Source organism: Acomys russatus, chromosome 28 (genome assembly GCF_903995435.1).
Source record: "Acomys russatus chromosome 28, mAcoRus1.1, whole genome shotgun sequence".
NCBI classification, from domain to species: Eukaryota; Metazoa; Chordata; class Mammalia; order Rodentia; family Muridae; genus Acomys; species Acomys russatus.
In genome coordinates, this window is record NC_067164.1 from 37,567,283 (window position 1) to 37,587,466 (window position 20,184).

A 20,184-nucleotide genomic window follows, 5' to 3' on the forward strand; every position below is an offset into this window, starting at 1 on the left:
TAGAGCTTGTAAGTCTGTCAGTGAGGGACTCCAGGGACAGAACTCAAGGAGGCAGTGACTGATGAAGAGGCCATGGTGGAGTACCGTTTACTAACCAACTTGTTCTTAGGCTTTCTCAGACAGCTTCCAGGAACACCCTTCCACATCAACCATCACTCCAGAAAATGCATCAGGCTTATCCAAAGGTCGTTCTTCTGGGGACATTTTCTCAATTGAAATTACCTTTTCCCAAATGGCTATGGCTTATGCCATTATGACATAATGCAAGTCTGAAATAAATGCTTATAAGACTTAGAAACTTACATAACTCAAAACTGAGTGAGTCCTTTTGGCTTATTTACAGGAGACATGTCAGGTATGTGAAACTGTGCCTAAACTTCATTGTTGTTCATCTGTGCCTATATTTCTAGTAATTTGTTTTAATAAATTATTTAATTGAGAAAACTTCTCAATTATATTTATTAGGTAAGTTGCCCCTTCAGTTATACAATGGTTATAGTAAATGATAGTGTTTCTAGAAGCCATAGTAATTACCAATTTAGGTATACACATATAGGACATTTCTATGAAAAATACCTAAAAAAGAAAATACACGAAATTATAGAATAATATTCAACCAGGTGGGTGTGGTAATGAAAGTTTAGTTCTCTAGAAAAATAAGTGGGAAACATGGACATGACATAGATTTCAAATTGAGTCATCAGTTGAATCTGCCATTATAAACTGTCTTACTGGTAGAATTTCCCATCACTATCCTCTATCTCATGACAGTTTTGAATTGAGAAAAATATCTCTATAGAAAAAAGAATAACAAATGTTTAACCTATAAACATAAAGCCAATTTTTCAAGTAAAAATATAAGGCTCATTTTTCATTTTCAAATAATTGTGTAAGACAGATAACTTATATTTGTAGAATGCTTTGACTGGACATTAAAACTTTATATACTCTACCAGTTTTATAGTCATGCAAACATAGAGAATTTTAAAATAATTGGAATATTTACTTTGAATCATTAGAATACACTTAAAGCTAAGAAAATGCACATGTCCTGTGTAATGTGGAGAGTACACAGAATAGAGTGGCTCATGAGAAGTAATCTATATCTGACAATGAATATACACAACTATAGAAAGAAAACTAGCCCATGTTGTAATTAGAATTAGTGTGTTGGTAATATTTTATTCGATCAAAAATTAGCATACCTGCTTATTGAGTGATTTTGTTTTATGACCACTGACACTGGTGTTCAGGTATTTTGACTTAACAAAGGATGCTGGATCCATCGGCATTTCATTTAAAAGCTTTGGGGATGTCTCTGGTTCCACATCCCAGTTACAACTTTCTTTCATCATAAGCAGTTCGGTAGTGCTGTTATAGAGAGTAACATATCATCTTTTTCTCCTCTCTGTGCTATTGATACAATGCAGGGTCTAGTGATATGAAATGCTTGCTAAACTATTGGAGAAGTAGAGAAACATGATTATTTCAGGACATATCAAGAAGAGACAGAGCGATGTGACACCAGTAATAGCAAAGGCAGCATTGCAGCTTGCGTTCACTAACTTAGGCTGTTTTTAGAAGTCAGGATTTTAAAAATGTTCTATTTTATAATTTTTTTCCTGGAAGATTTTATTCAAATTTGAATCAAATGCCAACTTATAGAACATTTATTCAATAAAAAATTAGTGACATCTCTAGAGAAAACTAGAATTTTAAATAGCCATAAATTAAACATTTAAGCTATTTAAAATAGTTAATACCTAAGATCATGGGTTCTACATTGTGAATGCTAATAGAATTATTTTCAACCTCTGAGGTACAAATTATTCTTTAAAAACAGTAAAAGTGCAAAAAATAAAAACCTCATAAAAAACAAAGAATAATTTAAAATCAATCTTCTTCACTTTGTTATTTACAGAACTATGCAGGAGATACATGAGCATTTGGGTATTTAAATGGTCCATAAAGGAACTGAAGATTTGAGATAGGATTTTCTAGGCAGAGAAGCAACCTGAGGTATAGAATATCTAACATGTCACATAATCTGTGCTTCGAACAATACTCACTACTGTCATATGTATTCATCTCTCACAGATCCAAAAACCAATGTAAAGAATAATACTATGGTCATCAAAGGTCTTTAAAACATCAGATGTTATAAAACAATATATCAGAAAATATTATAATTTATAAAAACTTCCCATTGATAACATTGATATAATGTTTAATTATATTGTACTTAGAATTTCCTCATATGAAATTATTGATTTGTTCTGCCTTAATAATTACACGCACCATACATCTTTATAACATGTACATAGTATATGGGAAAATTACACAAATCTCATTATGAGTTTTTTGACCCTCAAGGCAAGAAGCACAATTGCATTTAGTTTTGTTAGATCTTATGAATATAACATAAAGTAAAAGATTTTCTAATATTAAAACATTTTTATAATACTTTACAATTATCTCTTTGTAAGTCAATATAAAAAGATATTAATATACTAACCCCTTATTAGTTTAACAACTTTCTTCAGTTGAACATGCAAACTCTGCCAACTTTGTGCTTTCATATGTCAGTTATTATCCTGGTGAATAAAGAGTGTGGATGGGCCAGTCCTTCTTTTTCATTCTATCCTAAAATATATGACAGATTTGCTTATTTACATTTTGTCTTAGAGATACTATTTTTGACTAACTCAATGAATGTTAGGAAGGTTCATGAGATTAATATTTCTACAGAACTACAGCTCATTAATCAAAAGTATTCATAATATTTTTAAATGTAACATACACCATATTATGGAAACTCACCATTTCTGAAATAGTGAAGACTTTGTACCCTTCTTTCATATCGGAAGGCATTTAATAAGAACAAACAATTCTCAGGGTAACTAGACATGATGGCATCATTTCCTAAGGGACTGACAAATTGTGTGGTGCAGAAGTGCTGTTTATAAAAATAAACATGCACTTACAAACATATTGTATACCAACTAACTCTAAGATAAGTGGGTTACTCTACAAATACTCTGATTCATCTTGACTTGTATGCTTCAGAGCATTTACTTGTCAGTTACAAGGCCATGTCAACACATAGAGGCATTTTTAAACATGACTACAGTTTCGTAGTTCTTTGTAAGGCTGAACCTTAATATATTTTATCATTCTCTCTTAGAGGTCAATCATCAGTTTCCAATTACAATAATTAGAACAGTGATAACATCTAAAAATGTGTATGGATATTTTATGATATGGTTTCAAAACTCAAAATTTCTGTGTGTAAAATTATGTTCTTGCCACTGGGATGAATTACTTATGATGGAATTGCTGAATCGAAAGTAAACAGTAGTTTAAACAAAACTAAATAAATTCCCTATCTGGGTTCAGTCAATTATTCACATTATTGTAAAAGTGCTCCTGTTTCTTTTATTCTTCACATCTGAGTGGGTTTTATTTAAATATTCAGTCATTTGTAGCTTATAGATATAATTTAGAACTATGTCACATCCATCTTCTCTACGTTTCCTCTTCATTTCTTTTTCATATAAGAGAAATCCTATTCACTTGCCTTCAGATTTTTGTTCAATTTATTTTGCATGCTCAACTCCAGTACATCTATTTTATGAAAATGATCTGATTTTGCTCTTTTTTAATGAATTTATGGCATAATATATATGCATGCATACATACATACATGCATACAGTACATTTTCCCATTTGCTGATTGTCACTTAGGCTCACTCCATGACCTAGATAGTGCTGAAATAAACATTCACACACACATAATGGGAGGATAACTAACACTGAAAACCTTTTAAAAATATTAGATAGTGACCTTTTATTTATGTTAGTTGTGTTCTTCTTAAAAAGTGGTCAACATCACTTATTTTACATACTTCAGAGTTCTGTATATTACTTTCTTTTTTAATTTTTATTTATTTATTTATTTTTAATTTTTTTATTAAAAATTTTTTTTATTAATTTATTCCTGTTACATCTCAATGTTTATCCCATCCCTTGTATCCTCCCATTCTTCCCTCCCTCCCATTTTCCCATTATTCCCCTCCCCTGTGACTGTATATTTCTTAAAGGAAATAATCAAGGCTTAATGTACAAGTAAAACTAGAAAATATGAACAAAAACCAACAACCAACAAAAACAAAAAAAAATTTTTTTATTTTTGCAGTCCTGATATTGCACTTCAGATATTTTAAGGATATTTCCAAGGCCAGTGGTTACCCCCCACCATCTGACAGTAAGGCCCTATTGTTGAAGACATCACTTACTTCATTAAGCATGGAGAAATTGAGCTAGTGTTCAATTAGAAACTTCACCCCATCGACTAAATTTCATAGCACTGAGAAGTATTATAAATACTGCTGGAGGAGAAAAGTAACCATCAATACCTCCCAGATACAAACCTTGTGACACAATAGCAACCCCTCTGCAACATATACTGGTGCAATAGTGGCATAAATATTATGGAAGTAACAAACCACCTTAGTGGAAATTAAGGCCTACCCTATGAGATGGCATGAACACCTAGCATTGCTCATGAGGCCACCTTGAAACTAAATAGGTCATGGCCCCCAAGGAAAAACCCACTACAATTATTCTGCTAGCTGAACTTAGAACAAATGACCCCTAATGACACATTATTATACCCACAGATAAGTTAATTGCTCAACTTTCATTAGAGAAGCTTCTTCTTTCAGTAGGTAGTAATTAACATAAAGATATACCACTGGACAGTGTGAAGAGAATGAGAGAGCTTGGAACACTTGTTCCTTTATCACACATCTCTAATGCATAGGTATTTATTCCCTTCAGTGTATTCTCAGAAGTGATGCATCTGCTAAATATGCTAATTTTATTTGTCCTTATTTTGAAGAGCTTCTATGCTGGTTTCCATAGTGAAAGTACTAATTTACATGCCTGATAAGAAAAAATATATATATTTAAGTAACGAGTAAGCCTGGCCCTGTCTGGTGTGTACTAAAATAGAAAAACAAACAAACAAAAACAACGGCACCAGCAAACACTCTCTAGTACTTACACTGAAATGTCTACCTAACGCAGCCCTTGAACAATTCTCACACCTTTGAATTCTTACTAGTCCTTTGACCACTCGGTTCCCATGGTCAGATCTTTGGGTGTGGACACGGATTAGAGGCACACTACTGATTTCCTTAGATCTGTAGCTTGCATAGGCCAAGTTCTTTTGATGAAAATGAATCTGTCCATGCATCTCATTGTTTTAACCCCTGAAGAATGCTGACTGATAGGCTCTGCCTCCTTTGGATTACAGAGGACACCATTTAAGTGGTACAAGGAAACAACTGCTATTTGTTACAATAAAATGAAACTGTTCAGCCTAGAAAGCCAATAACTGACACAAAGAGACTGAAATGTAATTCAAAGATGCAAGCACTGCTCTGGGAAGAATCTAAACTGCTACTAAACTACTAAAATAAACTACTCTAATCATCATAACCTACATATCTCACAAGCACTGGCCAATCTGATCCTTCTTGGGCCATTTCTCTCCTACCTTCTCCATCAACTATCCACTAGTATCCACCTTGGCTCCACCCCCTCTCCAGGAAGTCCTGCCTTCCACTTCCTGTCCTTCTGCCCAGCTGATTGGATTAAACAGTGCTTTATTGACAGTTGTTACATCCACTCATGACATTCCACCACAGGTCATTCTGGAGCTTTCCTTAAGTCTAGCAATGGAAAATTTGTGCTCTAACTATTAATTCTGGACATTTGGACATAATTATCTATGATAGACTAGGTTTGAATTAATTTTTAAGATGTTTTCAGTTTCATTTTTAGCTTCTTTTCCTATTCTTTCAACTTTTGCAGTTTATGTTGTGGCTTTCTGCAGTGTTTCCTTTGGTACATTTTTTCTGTCTTTCTTTTTAATAAACATTCTTGTATTTCTAACATAATAAAATATAATAAGATAAAATAAAACCACTGGAGTTGAACAAGCCAATTAACAGAAGGAAAAGAACCACAAGAGAAGTCACAATAACCAGAAACCCACTTATATACACATTCAGGAATTATAATATATAAGCTATATATTATATGTGAAAACTATAATATATACACAAAGGATCTGGTGCAGACCTCTGTAGGCCTTGTGCTTGCTGCTTCAGTCTCTGTGAGTTCATATGAGCCTTGCTCAGTTGATTTAAAGAGACTTGTCTCCTGGCGTCTTCCATCCCATCTGGATCTTACACTTTAGAAATCTCTCTGTTTGTGAAGGGCAGTCTATTGTTTTGACAACATTCTGGGTTGTTTGGGGCTTTCTCCTGGACTCCTTCGGCCATCAGATCAGCTGGCTGTAACCCAGTCCTGGTACTTGAAGCTTTGGTTGGTGAGAAGAGATGGCAGTTGGAGTTCTATCTCTCTCATTATTTGGAGACTTCATTCGGTTCCCTTTCATATATTTTAGGAAGTTTCCGCTGCACTGTTTCCATACTGCACTTCAAATGCTCTTCCCTATGCTGTCTCTCCCTATGTTTCTTCTTTCAGTTCAATGTCTCCTTCTCCTTCCTACCTGAGCATCCTGTTCCTGTTCACTTTGCCACAGTCAATCCATAAAATATATTCTGAATTTCCTTCTCCGAGAGTCCATGTGTGCCCTCCCCAAATCCCTTCCTATGTACCTAGTTGTTCAAGGTCTACAGATTGTAGCTTGGCTATCATTTATTTAATGGCTAATATCTGCATATAAGTCATTACTTATCTTTCTAGATCTGGGTTCCCTCACTCTGGATGATTTGTTTTCAAGTTCCATCTATTTGCCAGCAAAGTTTATGATGTTATTTTTTAAAATATATTTTATTAATTTATTCATATTACATCTAAATTGTTATCCTATCCCTTGTATCCTCCCATTCCTCCCTCCCTCTCATTTTTCCCTTACTTCCCTCCCCTATGCCTGTGACTGAGGAGGACCTCCTCCCCTTGTATATGCTCATAGGGTATCAAGTCTCTTCTTGGTAGCCTGCTATGACTTTTTTTTTTATAACAGCTGAATAATTATTCCATTGTGTAAATGTATCACTTTTTAATCCATTCTTCAGTTGAAGGAAATCTAGATTGTTTCCAGTTTCTGGCTATTATAAGTAGATCAGCAGTGAAAATGGCTGAACCAGTGTCATTGTGGGGGATTGAAGCAACCTTTAGGTATATGCCCAAGAGTGATATGATTGTATTTTAGGTAGATTGAGTCTCAGCTTTCTGAGTATCCATCATATTGAGTTAAAGGCATGTGCCACCATACCTGACTGTTTCTAAGACAAGATTTCATTTAGCTCAGGGTTACTTTGAGCTTGCTGTGCAACTGCAGTTACAGGTATATACCATTATGCCCAACAATGTATTTAGAGAATTCAATAGTAGTTTGATAAATATGAAAAATCCTTTTTAACAGTATTTTTTCAAAAATTTTAATTGTAAGAATTCTGACTGTGCCTTTATAACTATTGAGGAAGAGAATATATTCTTCATATTTTCACATTTTTACTATTTTCTATAAAATCTTTATTATTCATCATGTACTATGGCTATTATAGGCTGCATTAAACATACAAATTAATATATACAATGCTGAAGAAAGTTTGCTAAGCTAGTGGAATTTATAGAATGGGTCAGGAGCCTCTACGAATGCCAGATTTTCACTGAGAATCCCATTAGTTTTACACTGTTGCATAGGAATTTAAAACCCATATCTTCCAGAACTACTAACTGGCTTAGCAAGACCCCAGTTAAAAGACATAAGGACAGAAAAGTATGTTACAAAGGAAGTCAAAGATTTCCTTAAGGCAGCAATAAAACTTAGAAACTCACTAAAGAACATATGGTCAAAACACAGTGTATTATAGTCTCAAATAACAAATAAAGACATTTTTTATAAAGAGAACACTCATCCATTGCTGATGGTATTGCAAACTTGTACAGCCAATATGTAATCTCAAGTGTGCAAATGTTTGCTGCACACCAACAATGAAATAACCTAAAATTGAGTGTCTGTTATTCCTTACTAATAGAAAACCTATGTAGAAGATTTATCCAGAAGTAAATTTGTATTTATAATTGTAAAAATCTCCCCCCTTGCTCTGATGTAAAGTCTAATTCTGTAACTCAGAGTTGCCAATGTAATCTAACCTAGAACAATTTCAAACTTGTAAGAAGGTGATAAAGATGGATTTCCTTATCACTTCCTCTTCAATGTTAGGATTAAAGGTATGAGCGGTCATGCCTAGCATAGGATAATGTTTTTATAAAAAAAAAGAATTTTCATAGAGTGTATTAAACAGTGAGATTGAGAATGCATAAAAGTAGATAAAGAGTTGATAGAAAGTTACATCTATTACACAGACTTGAAAGGGAAATTTGAATGAACTTGCCTGCCTTGTGTATGATTTTGGCAGTTGGCCAGGACTAGACTATCTGGAAAACGTGTCTGCAAGAACTCTGGCCTTCACATGTATGTTGGAAAATAAGCAGACACGTGTCACGTAGAAGAAGAATGGAAGATGTTGAGTTCCAAAGGCTTCTTCTGCTAGCCCTCATGCTGATAGGAGCAAAGCAAGCTCGGGGTGTGGACAAGGATGCGTTAATCTCGACAGGCCCTCCTCATGGAGGTCAGATGCAGTGGGAACAAGAGAGGTGATGGTTTTGAGTATAGGAGGGAAGATAAGAGCCACCCAGCCAACGTGCCAATGTAGACTTTGAGGCAAATGCTGTGTAGAGTATAACCCCCTGCCATCCATTGTCTTGCCTGGTTAGATCAATGTTTTTTTCTCCCACACCAAAAAAAGTAGCAGGTGTCCTCTTAATAAGATTGTTTACATACCTAAGAATCTCCTCCTGAAGCACTTGATCACAGATTCTCAAGGCTTAGTTTGCTCACTTTTCTGAGTTCTAACTTGGAAAGTATAAATTTTTCTTTTCATGTATTTATCATTTTTTTCCTGGACCTGCTCAATTCCTTCTTTCTCTAATCTTTACTCTGGGCATCTTCACTCTTTCTGAAGACCTATCACCCCCAGTACAATAACCTGGAGATTTTCATTGCAGAGCTTGTCTGTTCCTTCATTTCTAGAAGGCATGGCTTTCTCTTTTCCTTTAATCCATCTAACAGCTGACATATTTACAGCCTGTTCTGCTATTCTTTATAAAATCCTTATATTTCTGAGTTCTTTCAAAAATTCTCTGTATAGAAGATAGAGTACCTGCAAAAGGGACTCCATGACCCTTGGTAACATAGTAGACCTTGGAGAATTACTCACATGATCTTGAAACTTTCACTAGATCAATCCATTTCCAGGACACTTCTTCAAGTTCAGTCAGACCTTGATAGCATTCCATTTAGAAACCAACCCTTTGACACATGAAGCTTTTAGTTAGGTCAGAAGTGTAACAATCACTTCATATATGTGGAAGTTTTGCACATATATTTTTATTATTTCTAATTATGTGTGTTGTGTGGGTTTCTGTGTGGGTATATGTACATGAGTTCAGAGGACCATAGAGGAAGGAGTGGTTGGATAGCTTTGGAACCAGGGTTGCAGCTGATTGTGAGCTGGCAGACATAGGTGGCAGGAACTGAACTCAGGTGTTCTGGAACACTGTGCTCTTAACCACATTGGCATTTGTACATTTATTCATACAAATCATGGCTTTAAATGGTATTGCTTATGAATGTTATAAGTTAAATACATACCAAAATTCAAACTTTTTGAGATATGAGATGAAGTGTATATTGCGTCTATATACCCATATATGTGTTTATGAGCATACGTATGTATAATATATGTGAATGTTTAATATTTTGTAAAATTCTAAAACAGTTTGACCAAGGTATAGAAACACATGTAAGTATAAACTTTAAATGTTTGTCTGCTAATATTCAGAATATTGCTTTCTCTTGCTAGGATATGTGAAAGAAAATTTGACTCCTGGAAGAAATGGCTATTTCTTCACTATTGTCTACAATTTTATCTATTTATTCATATAGTCACATATACCAGTTATATTTAGGGAAAAAGATGCTAATTTACTTGTATGTTGAGTGCTTAGAAAATTTAAGTGTAAATGTTAATACTTATACCTAAATTTTAAATGCATGCTGGTGTCTTTTGTCTCATCAATAAGAAAATTATGTGAGCATGACTTATGAGTGAGCATTAGGTAACATGTCTTGGTTAATAAAAAGTTTACATTTAATTCATTGATATGGTATGTAAATATTTTTTCAAAGGCAAGGTGAATATGGAATTTCTATAAAATGTTTTAGCACATACCAATTAGTGACCCATATACAATTGTAATCTGTGAGAACTTAAATACAAGTGACATTATACAGTAAACATGTTGTTCTTATGTGTTTAGGAATATGTATGTATATTATGAAAAAGAAACCATGAATTTGAGAGACAGCAAGAAGGAGTTGAGTTTGAAAGGAAGAAAATGAAGGAGGAATGATTTAATTACTTTGAAATATCAAAATATAAAGTTTTAGAAACCACAAAGTGGAATTTTTAATGTGTAGTAACATATGTTTATAAATATCTCACTCTGGGATCATACTTATCTGAATATAACTGATGCTGCCTTAAGACCTTTGAAAATTAATAATGATTAAAAATTACATCATCCTATATTAGAAAAATAATGTTAAAATTTTAATTGGATGAGTGAGAATTACATGAATAGTTTAATAAACTCTTAGAAAGATGAGTGAAAATATTGATATAATGTGGGCCATTGAAAACTTCTATTTTATTATTTGAATTGGCCTTCAATGTGTCCATCATTCACAGGCCACATCATTTCATGAACTTTGTGAAAGCTACCATCTTCCTTGCCATGTTCACAAAGGCTTGCTTGACTTGCTGATTCCTCAGGCTATAAATGAAGGGGTTTAGCATGGGGGCTACTGAGGTATTTAGCACAGCAACTCCCTTGGTCAAAGATGCTCTATCTGCTGCTGAGGGTTTAATGTACATAAAAATGCAGCTGCCATAAGAGATGGAGATGACAATCATGTGGGAAGAACACGTGGAAAAGGCCTTTGTCCTCTGGCTAGCAGAAGGAATCTTCACAACTGTTCTGATGATACACGTGTAGGACAGAAATATTAACGCCAAAGTGAACATCAGAGTAAAGACAGCACAGAAAAACCCCATGCTCTCCAGGAACTTTGTATCTGAACAGGAAAGCTGAAGCAAGGGAAAGTAATCACAGGTAAAGTGATCGATGATTTTGGACCCACAATAATCAAGCCGTAGGAGCAACATGAGTGCAGGGAAGATGATTAGGAAAGAAACCAGCCAGCAAGCAAAGACAAGCATTGTGCAGACCCTCTGGCTCATGATGGTCAGGTAATGCAGGGGCTTGCAGATGGCAATGTAACGATCATAGGACATGGCAGCTAGGAGGTAAAATTCAGTGACTCCAAATAGAATAAGAAAAAATAACTGAGCTATGCAGTTGTTGAAGGAAATGGTTTTATCCCCTGAGATTATGGTGCCCAAGAACTTGGGTATACAGACAGTTGTGAAGGATACTTCTAAGACAGAGAAATTCCTGAGGAAGAAATACATGGGGGTCTGGAGGTGAGAATCCATCAAGGTGAGAGTGATGATGGTCAGGTTGCCTGTGATGCTGAGAGTGTAGGTGACGAAGAGAAAGACGAAGATCACAACCTGGAGCTTAGGGTCGTCTGACAGTCCCAGAAGAACAAACTCTGTGGTTTCTGTGTGGTTTCTCATTACATAGTTATTTTTTTTTCCTTCTACCAAATTGAAATGCAAAACCAGAAAGAATCAAGTAGAGCTGAGGATTGTTGAAAACCAAAACCAGCAGCTGTCATGTTGTTGGAGTAGTATGCTGTTTCCAACCCTAAGAGAAATGTAGAGCTATTCTCTACTTACCTAACAATTCTTTACTTACCTTTCTTTGTACAGAGAACAACTCCACATTCAAGGCAGCTTGAAAACAAGTTTAATATTAAAACTATAATGCAATAGTCTCTCATCTCAGTGAGCAGTGGTGGGGATATGGAGAGAAAAATACTCTAAGACATTTCGGTAGTGATGCTGTCTTACTGCAACTAGGATAATGTCAGAATGGAGGCTCCCCAAATAAGAACTATGGACTCATCATATAGCCCAGTGGCCTTGTTCCAAGGTATAGATCCAATTTATGATATCAGGAAGACGTTTTTACTTTTCATGTACTTGAGAACAAAGATTGTGTGCAAGTATTTACCTCATCTCTTTAGGTTCAGAATGTTAAATGGTTTCAGTTATTTATTTCCTTTATTTATTTATTATTTTTACATATATGAATGCTCTCTCTGCATGTATACCTGCATGCCAGAGAGGGCATCAGATCTCATTATAGAAGGTTGTGAGGTGCCATGTAGCAGCTGGGAATTGAAGAGCACCCAGTGCTCTTAAATACAGAGCCATCTATCCAGCCCGTGGGTTGAGTTATTAACGTCTCATTTTCTTCCACCCATATCATCAAAATTACTTCTTACTTACCTTCTAATTAATGTGGAGTGAATTTCTTGAACAATTCAAAATAAAAATTAGCAACGATGATATTTGTCTAGTATTATGATTAATCTTCTGGGTTTTCATTATGGAAATATCCTCAAATCTTGCCCTATCCATGTCTCTACAATAAAATAAATAACAACAATGTCTCTTGAAATTAACTAAATAAAGTATGGGCAATTTATATAATATTCATGGGGAGAAATTATGTTGTGGAATTTATTCGACTGAAAGGTTAGCAGCTACTTTTTTGACAGATGCGTTAGTGAGTTTGATTAACTGCATTTTATTTTTGGTATGTATGTTTGAAATTGTTAGTAATATTGCATAATTTCGATGCAGATCAATTTCCCCCATGATACTTTGAAAGATCAGGTTTTTTCCTCAACTTTTTCTACAGTTATCCATATTTTCTTCAGTCAAAGCTCATTAGATCGAAGCTATTAGAAAAATTACACAGCTTCAAATGTCAGATAGTAAGGACACACTGTGTGTCCATGAGGTTGAACAGGTAGGAAGTGGAGGGCACGTGGGATAAGCATGTAATCAAAATACATGATTAAGAAAAGAGTTAAACACCCAAGTAAATAAACAATAAGCAATAAAATATTTTTGTATCAGTATACTCACACTGGCGCGCCTAGATCATGCCACAAGGATTCTTTTGAGAGCTTTTTGTTCATTTTCGCTTAGCAGACTTCTCAGGGCTCACTGACTTATTTTTACTAAATGCTTTTTTTTTTTTTTTACTGTTTTCACGGGCTATTTGTGTGATTCTTTCCAGGGAAATATGAATAGAGTACTAATCAAGAGTATTAATTAGTTTCAATAATAGTAGATCAGATCAATTTTCAACCTTAATAGTCAAATATATGTACATAGATACATACATACATAGATACATACATACATACATACATGTACATACATACATAGATACATACATACATAGATACATACATACATACATACATGTACATACATACATACATGTACATACATACATACATGTACATACATACATAGATACATACATGCATGTACATACATACATACATGCACATACATACATACATACACACACATGTACATACATACATGTACATACATACATACATACATACACATGTACATACATACATGTACATACATACATACATGTACATACATACATACATGTACATACATACATACATACATGTACATACATACATACATACATGTACATACATACATACACACATACATGTACATACATACATACATACGGGTAAGAGAGACTATGAAGTCATGAATCTCTAACATCCACATCCAGGAGTGTTTCTGAAAGTGAAAAAAAGAACCCCAATCCTAGTGCTAGGAGAGAAGCAAAAAGTTAAATAAGAGGATAATTTTCACAAAAAATGTTAGAAAAGGAATAACTAATACTTCATGAATATTTGTATAAGGTACATACCAATAAACTGTAGATTCCTTTATATTTATTTCATTTAAAATAAACAAATTCTCAATTTCGATATTATATTCATAGTAGTAGTGATTTATTAAACACATTATTTATTTCAGTGATCAAAAGCTTGTATATTTTATCTCTTTTAGTTATTCTAATGGATTTGTAAAGCTTTTATCCTTACGCTCAAATGAAGCATTGGGGTTTCAGATTTGGTAATTTTCATCAATTTATACAAATGTCAAATGTCAATACATTATCTACAATTGAGGAACATTTCTTCAAAATAACACTAAATAGCTTGTGGAGATAATGAGTTTTTTCTTTTAATCAGCAGAAAATATATAAATTGACATAAACAGTAATGCCACATTTTAAAATATAGTTAAAGTAAATCTTTGATAAAGTTGAGCTCTTGTTTGCTGTTTAGCGTTGAGAGACTTAACACTGCCCTTTTTATGTTCAACTTACCTGTGATTTGTCATACAGCTTCTCAGAACTGCTAGAAGAGGGGATTTATCATCCATTGCTGTTTCTTTAAAACTTCTGTCCCTTAGGTAACTAGTTTGGGATTCATTGTAAATGTTTTCATCTGTCCTCTCCTTTGTCCAAAGTGGGTTTATTCCTTTGATTACCAAGTGATAAGAAAGAGTGAAGGTGGAAATAGAAACAGTTTCAGGCGATGTTTTAAAATAATCATGGTTTGTTAATATATTTCATGTTGCATGGATTACTTAGTTTTATTCATTCACTACACAATTGGCTCAAGGGACCAATTCAGTGAATCAAAATTGCCAGCAGAGGAATGTACACAAAACACAAGGGAATATCAAGCATAGTGCATTAGTATCAAAACTGCAAGAAGCAGCTTGGGGCACAGTGTCCAGTGAGGCAGAGTAAGGTTACACATGAGGAAGAAAATCATGCTGATTTTACATGTGGTTTAAAATATGACTACCTTTATGAATTTTGACTATGTTAATATTCCCTATACTTTATGCTCCTCTTCTGTGTTCACTCATTGCTCAACAACAATGAATTAATGTGATAATTTCTATGCCAAACATACTAGGACCACCTAACTCAAGGAGGCCATAAGTATGTTGGTTATGCCAATGTTGAATTGTTTTTTAAGGTCCAATAATATTGTGTAAGAATTTAGCAAATGCTGTCCAAAATGCTTAAAAAGAGCATGAATAGGGGTTTGGGGTTGTTTATTTTGTTTGCTTTTTATGTACTTCCAAATTACTCCTTTCAGTTTTTCAGATTGATATGATTACATGATTTGCTGCCTCCCTTTCCTTCCTCCAGACCAAACCATATGCCCTTGTTGGGTCTTTTTAAAATTCATGGCTTCTTTATTCATTCATTTGTTATATGTATGTATGTATAGGGATATACATTTACACATTCCTAAATACATAAATACAACCTTTCAAATCTGTACAGTGTTACTTGTATGTCCGTTTTCAGAGATGATCATTTGGTATTGGATGAGTAATTGGTGTTCTTTTCCCTGGGGAAGACTATTTCTCATGCTAATTTGCTTGGTTTTATTTTTCACTTTTTAATTTCAAAATAATTTCTATACAATATAATCTAATCATGATTTCCATTTCCTTGACTTTTCTCAGATCCTCTCTACTGCCTCACCCACCTACCTCCAAGCCACCTTGCTTGTTTGCTGGCTTTTAAAAATCATGTTATCATATTAGCTACCATTGGTCAGTGACTATAATCAAGTTTCTTATCTTTACTGAGCATTGGTTACTTATAAAGAGGAGATAGTAATGGCATTTTCCCCCATGTAGTTATGAAAATTAAATATGACACAAGATAGGACATATATATTCCAAAGTGACATTTTAAGAGCTTTATAGAATAGTTAGTATTATTTGATATTTTATTTGTTTTTTTAACCTTTTTAAAGATTTATTTTATGTTATGTCTCTGAATGCTCTGCCTGCATGTGTATGTGTGTACCACGTGTCCATTGAAATCAGAAAAAGGTGTAGTCTCTCTCTAGAACTGGAGTTACAGATGGCTGTGAACCATCATGCGGGTGCTGGAGACAGAACTCAGGACCTCTGCAAAAGCAACCAGTGCTCTTGAGCACTATGGCATCGTCCCACATGCACTTCAACACTGTAGCATGCTTTACCATTTTAATTTTTTAGTTTAGTATATTTAAAACATATTTCCGGATTAATAGAAATGGTGGGTGCCTAAATGTTGATATTTGAGAATAATAGGAATTTGAGAGTAAAGTTTAATCGAAAAGGGGGTGAAGCAGTGGGGGAAGGTAAGAGGCATCAGTGGAGTTAACAAAACAGAAGAGACATACAGAAACATGTTACTGTATAACCATTTCAAAAGTATAAATTATATAAAAGAAACATTTTGGGAGTAATATTTCATATTGCTGTGAAGAAATGATCCCAAAAGCTACATGAGAACATCAATGCCAGAAGTGTGTTATTTATTTATGAAGTTTCGGTAATGAGAGGCCCAGAGACTCCCCACCAAAGAAACATACTTTTGCCACTTCTTGTGGTTACACACTAGAATTAGAATATACCATATCAACTAGCTTTCAGTGTCCTGCATGATGCTGTACAGGTCAGAGAAAGGAAAGGTATTCATAGTATTCCCCAGGTTTGCATCTGGTGACCTATAAGACCAATTTTCTAGGCAAGGCATGGACACTTCACTACTGTTAGGGATAATTGTTTGTGTCTTAGATTTGAGGCTCAGTCTATAGGCGGGAACCCATGCTGCAAACTTTGTGAAAATACTACGGCAGGGAAATCCTAGACACTAGTGGGGAATTGAACGCGGTTGCTTAACTAAATCAACACAGTGTTGAGGTAGTTTAAAAAAATTTATATGCATTAATTCCCATAGACAAAGGATACCAGCAAGCTTTAATCAGAAATTTTCAGTGATTCATGGTGGTATAGAGAATAACGGTCCCATAAAGTAGTGAGAATGAGGGATGGGTGAGGTGAGTGCTTTACAAAGACAGTAGCGCCATTCCCACTAATGCTCAGGACACACATGGGTGAGGTGAGTGCTTTACAAAGACAGTAGCGCCATTCCCACTAATCCTCAGGACGCACACGGAAGACGTCTAAAGACTGTAAGATGGAAGGTCAGGAGAAAGGCTTACAGTGTTACCTTCTGGGAAAAACCAACGGCATCGTCGTCATAAAACTGTAGGTGTGTATGCAGAAGACTGAGCTCCTCAATCGTCAGACACGGATGGAGAAGGGGTTCAGGAGGCCCCATCACTCAGTAATGACTGTTTCTTATTGGTAAAGTCAGGGAACGGGGAAGTGGTTGTCTTCAATTATTACTCTTATTAGTGATAGTCCTAATCTACTGGTCACACATGTGATTCCGGTTAAACTATTTGGTCACAAATCAAAGCTGAGCACCATAACTCTTGAAAATGGATTGGAAGTGGTGATGAGGGTTGATAGATAGGACGGACACAAAAGAAAGAAGTATAGAGCGTGGTCAGATTGTACTATATACATGCATAAGATTATGAAACTACAAAATTAATAAAAAATAAAAGAGAGATTAATCGGTCAGGGAGCTGACCCAGTAGGTAGAAGCATTATCGATGCAGCACTGGTAATGCCCTCACACAAGGTAACCCGGTATGCACGTCAAAAGCTGCATCTGGTGATACATAACGTGCCTACTGCCGATTGGAGGCAAAGATAGAATGCACAGAACAAGAGAGACTTTGCCTCAGTTGTGGGAGGCAAAAACTGATTCCTGAAAATCTTTCTCTAAACTTCATGTGTGGACCATGGCTGGACAACAATAGAAATAATACATACACATGCATGTAAGCATGGAAGATATATAAAAGCAGATCTCACACAAGATTTCAGCAAATATAGGAAATAAAATATCATGAAATTCAAATTATTTGTAAGTAGACAATACTTGTACATCCAGTAAGTGAAGAATTAGCCAGATAATGCACAGAGCTTGAAAGATGTTTGTTGTAGATATTTAATATATTCCATGTAATTACTGTTGCATTAGTAACATAGAAGTGAAAATTTACACTTATTATAGCGGTAATAAGAATATAAAATCAAAATATAAAATATTTTATTATTAAGAATAGCCATCAAAGTAATTTATATCCTATAGAAACTAGCTTTATATTCAGAATTTCATTCATACTTTTAAATTTTATTTTAAAAAATGAGATTATAATATAATCACACTTCTCTTTCCTTTCCTGTCTCCAAAACCTTCTATATACATTTTCCAATTCAATTCATGGTCTCTTTTTTCACTAACTGGTAGTGGCATGTGTGTGTGTGTGTGTGTGTGTGTGTGTGTGTGTGTGTGTGTGTGTGTGTGTAAGGTGTGGTCAGGCCTGTGATCTAAGCTTTGCTGGAAAATGAGGTGTAAGAAATAATGACACAGGCAAGGCTGACCTACAGAAAGCAAACACAAGAGTGACCCCACTTCTGTTACAGACCTAGGGGACAGCAATAAGGTGAAACAGGGAGGAGAGGAGGGAACAGGAAGATACAAGTGAAGGGATAACAATTGAGATATAATCTGAACAAATTACCTAAATAAAAAAGAGTGAGTTAGTGAGAGAGTACACAATATTCACAAGGACTCTATGGGATCAGTGGAGAGTAATAAACGATTGAAAAATTTTCATTAAGTTTTATTGACTATTTGCAATGACAACACATTTTGTTTTTCATTTGTTTCTGTCAAAAACTACTTTCTGAACCAAGTCTTTGAAAGCTTTCTTTACTTGCTGGTTCCTCAAGGTATAAATAAAAGGGTTCAACATGGGGGCGACTGAGGTGCTGAGAATAGCTACTGTTTTGGTTAGTGATGCCCTTTCTTTTGCTGATGGCTTCACATAGATAAAAATGCAGCTTCCATAGGACATGGAGATGACAATCATGTGAGAGGAGCAGGTGGAGAAGGCCTTTTTCCTCTGGCTGGCAGATGGGATTCTTAGTATAGTCCTGATGATGAACATGTAAGATAAAATCACCAAAGCCAAAGTGAACAGGAGAGTAACCAGAGCAACATAGAAACCAGTAACTTCTAGGAGCCAGGTGTCTGAGCAAGACAGTTGTAAGAGGGGGAAGTAGTCACAGCAGAAGTGATCAATGACATTCGAAGCACAGAAATCTAACTTGAGGACCAGCATAAGTGGTGGGAAGATGGTCAGAAATCCTGCCAGCCACGAGGTGAGGACGAGAAGGGTGCAAACTCTCTGGTTCATGATGATGGTGTAGTGCAGTGGCTTGCAGATGGCAACATAGCGATCATAAGACATAGCGGTTAGAAGAAAAAATTCCGTCACACCCATGAAGATGAAGAAAAATAGCTGAGCCAAGCAGTTGTTATAGGAAATGGTCTTGACTTGAGTAATTATTGACCCCAAAAATCTGGGGATGGAAACACTGGTGAACATAATTTCTAAGAAGGAGAAATTCCAGAGGAAGAAATACATAGGAGTCTTTAACTGAGTGCTTAGCAAGGTGAGGATGATGATGCTTAGGTTTCCACAGACACTTAATATGTAAGTTATTAATAAGAAGATGAAAATTACTACCTGAAGCTCTCTGTTGTCTGATATTCCCAAGAGCACAAACTCTGTAATTATAGTGTAGTTTTTCATGCTGATTTTCTCTTTTAATAAAATGTATTGATGAAAAAGAGATCAAAAATTCATTTAATGGGCTGAAATTGAAATTTTTATATATTGATATTACCATCTCCAACAAAATTATGCAATGATTTCCTTCCCTTGTAATGGTTACTATGTTGGCCTTTTCTATCTTTCATATAACATTTTGATAATCAGTATTATCTTCTATCGTAAAGGCACATAGATACCTCATCAAATACATATATTCAAAACATGCAGACCAAAACCAGGACTTGCTCATTACTACTGAAATAGAGACCATGCACACTTACTATATTATAAGGAAATTATATTTATGGTTTATGTTTTAAACTCCCTTATTAATGTTTTTGTAATAAGCCTTTGCTCACACTCAAAATTTCTCTATGTGTGATCCAACTTTGGAAGACATATTGCCGCCATCAGAATTATTAATTTCATCTGTA

At 34.9% G+C, this 20,184-nt stretch overlaps 2 protein-coding genes across 2 annotated transcripts; both read right to left on the bottom strand.

The window, feature by feature from the left end:
- Nucleotides 1–10,859: 10,859 nt before the first annotated feature.
- Nucleotides 10,860–11,804, bottom strand: LOC127210430 (olfactory receptor 6C1-like). The gene has a single exon (XM_051170109.1). The coding sequence runs from the start codon at nt 11,802–11,804 to the stop codon at nt 10,860–10,862; it is 945 nt and encodes a 314-aa protein (XP_051026066.1).
- A 6,986-nt stretch (nt 11,805–18,790) lies between these two features.
- Nucleotides 18,791–19,747, bottom strand: LOC127210449 (olfactory receptor 6C3-like). Its single transcript, XM_051170128.1, has one exon. The coding sequence runs from the start codon at nt 19,727–19,729 to the stop codon at nt 18,791–18,793; it is 939 nt and encodes a 312-aa protein (XP_051026085.1). The 5' UTR covers nt 19,730–19,747.
- Nucleotides 19,748–20,184: the final 437 nt, after the last annotated feature.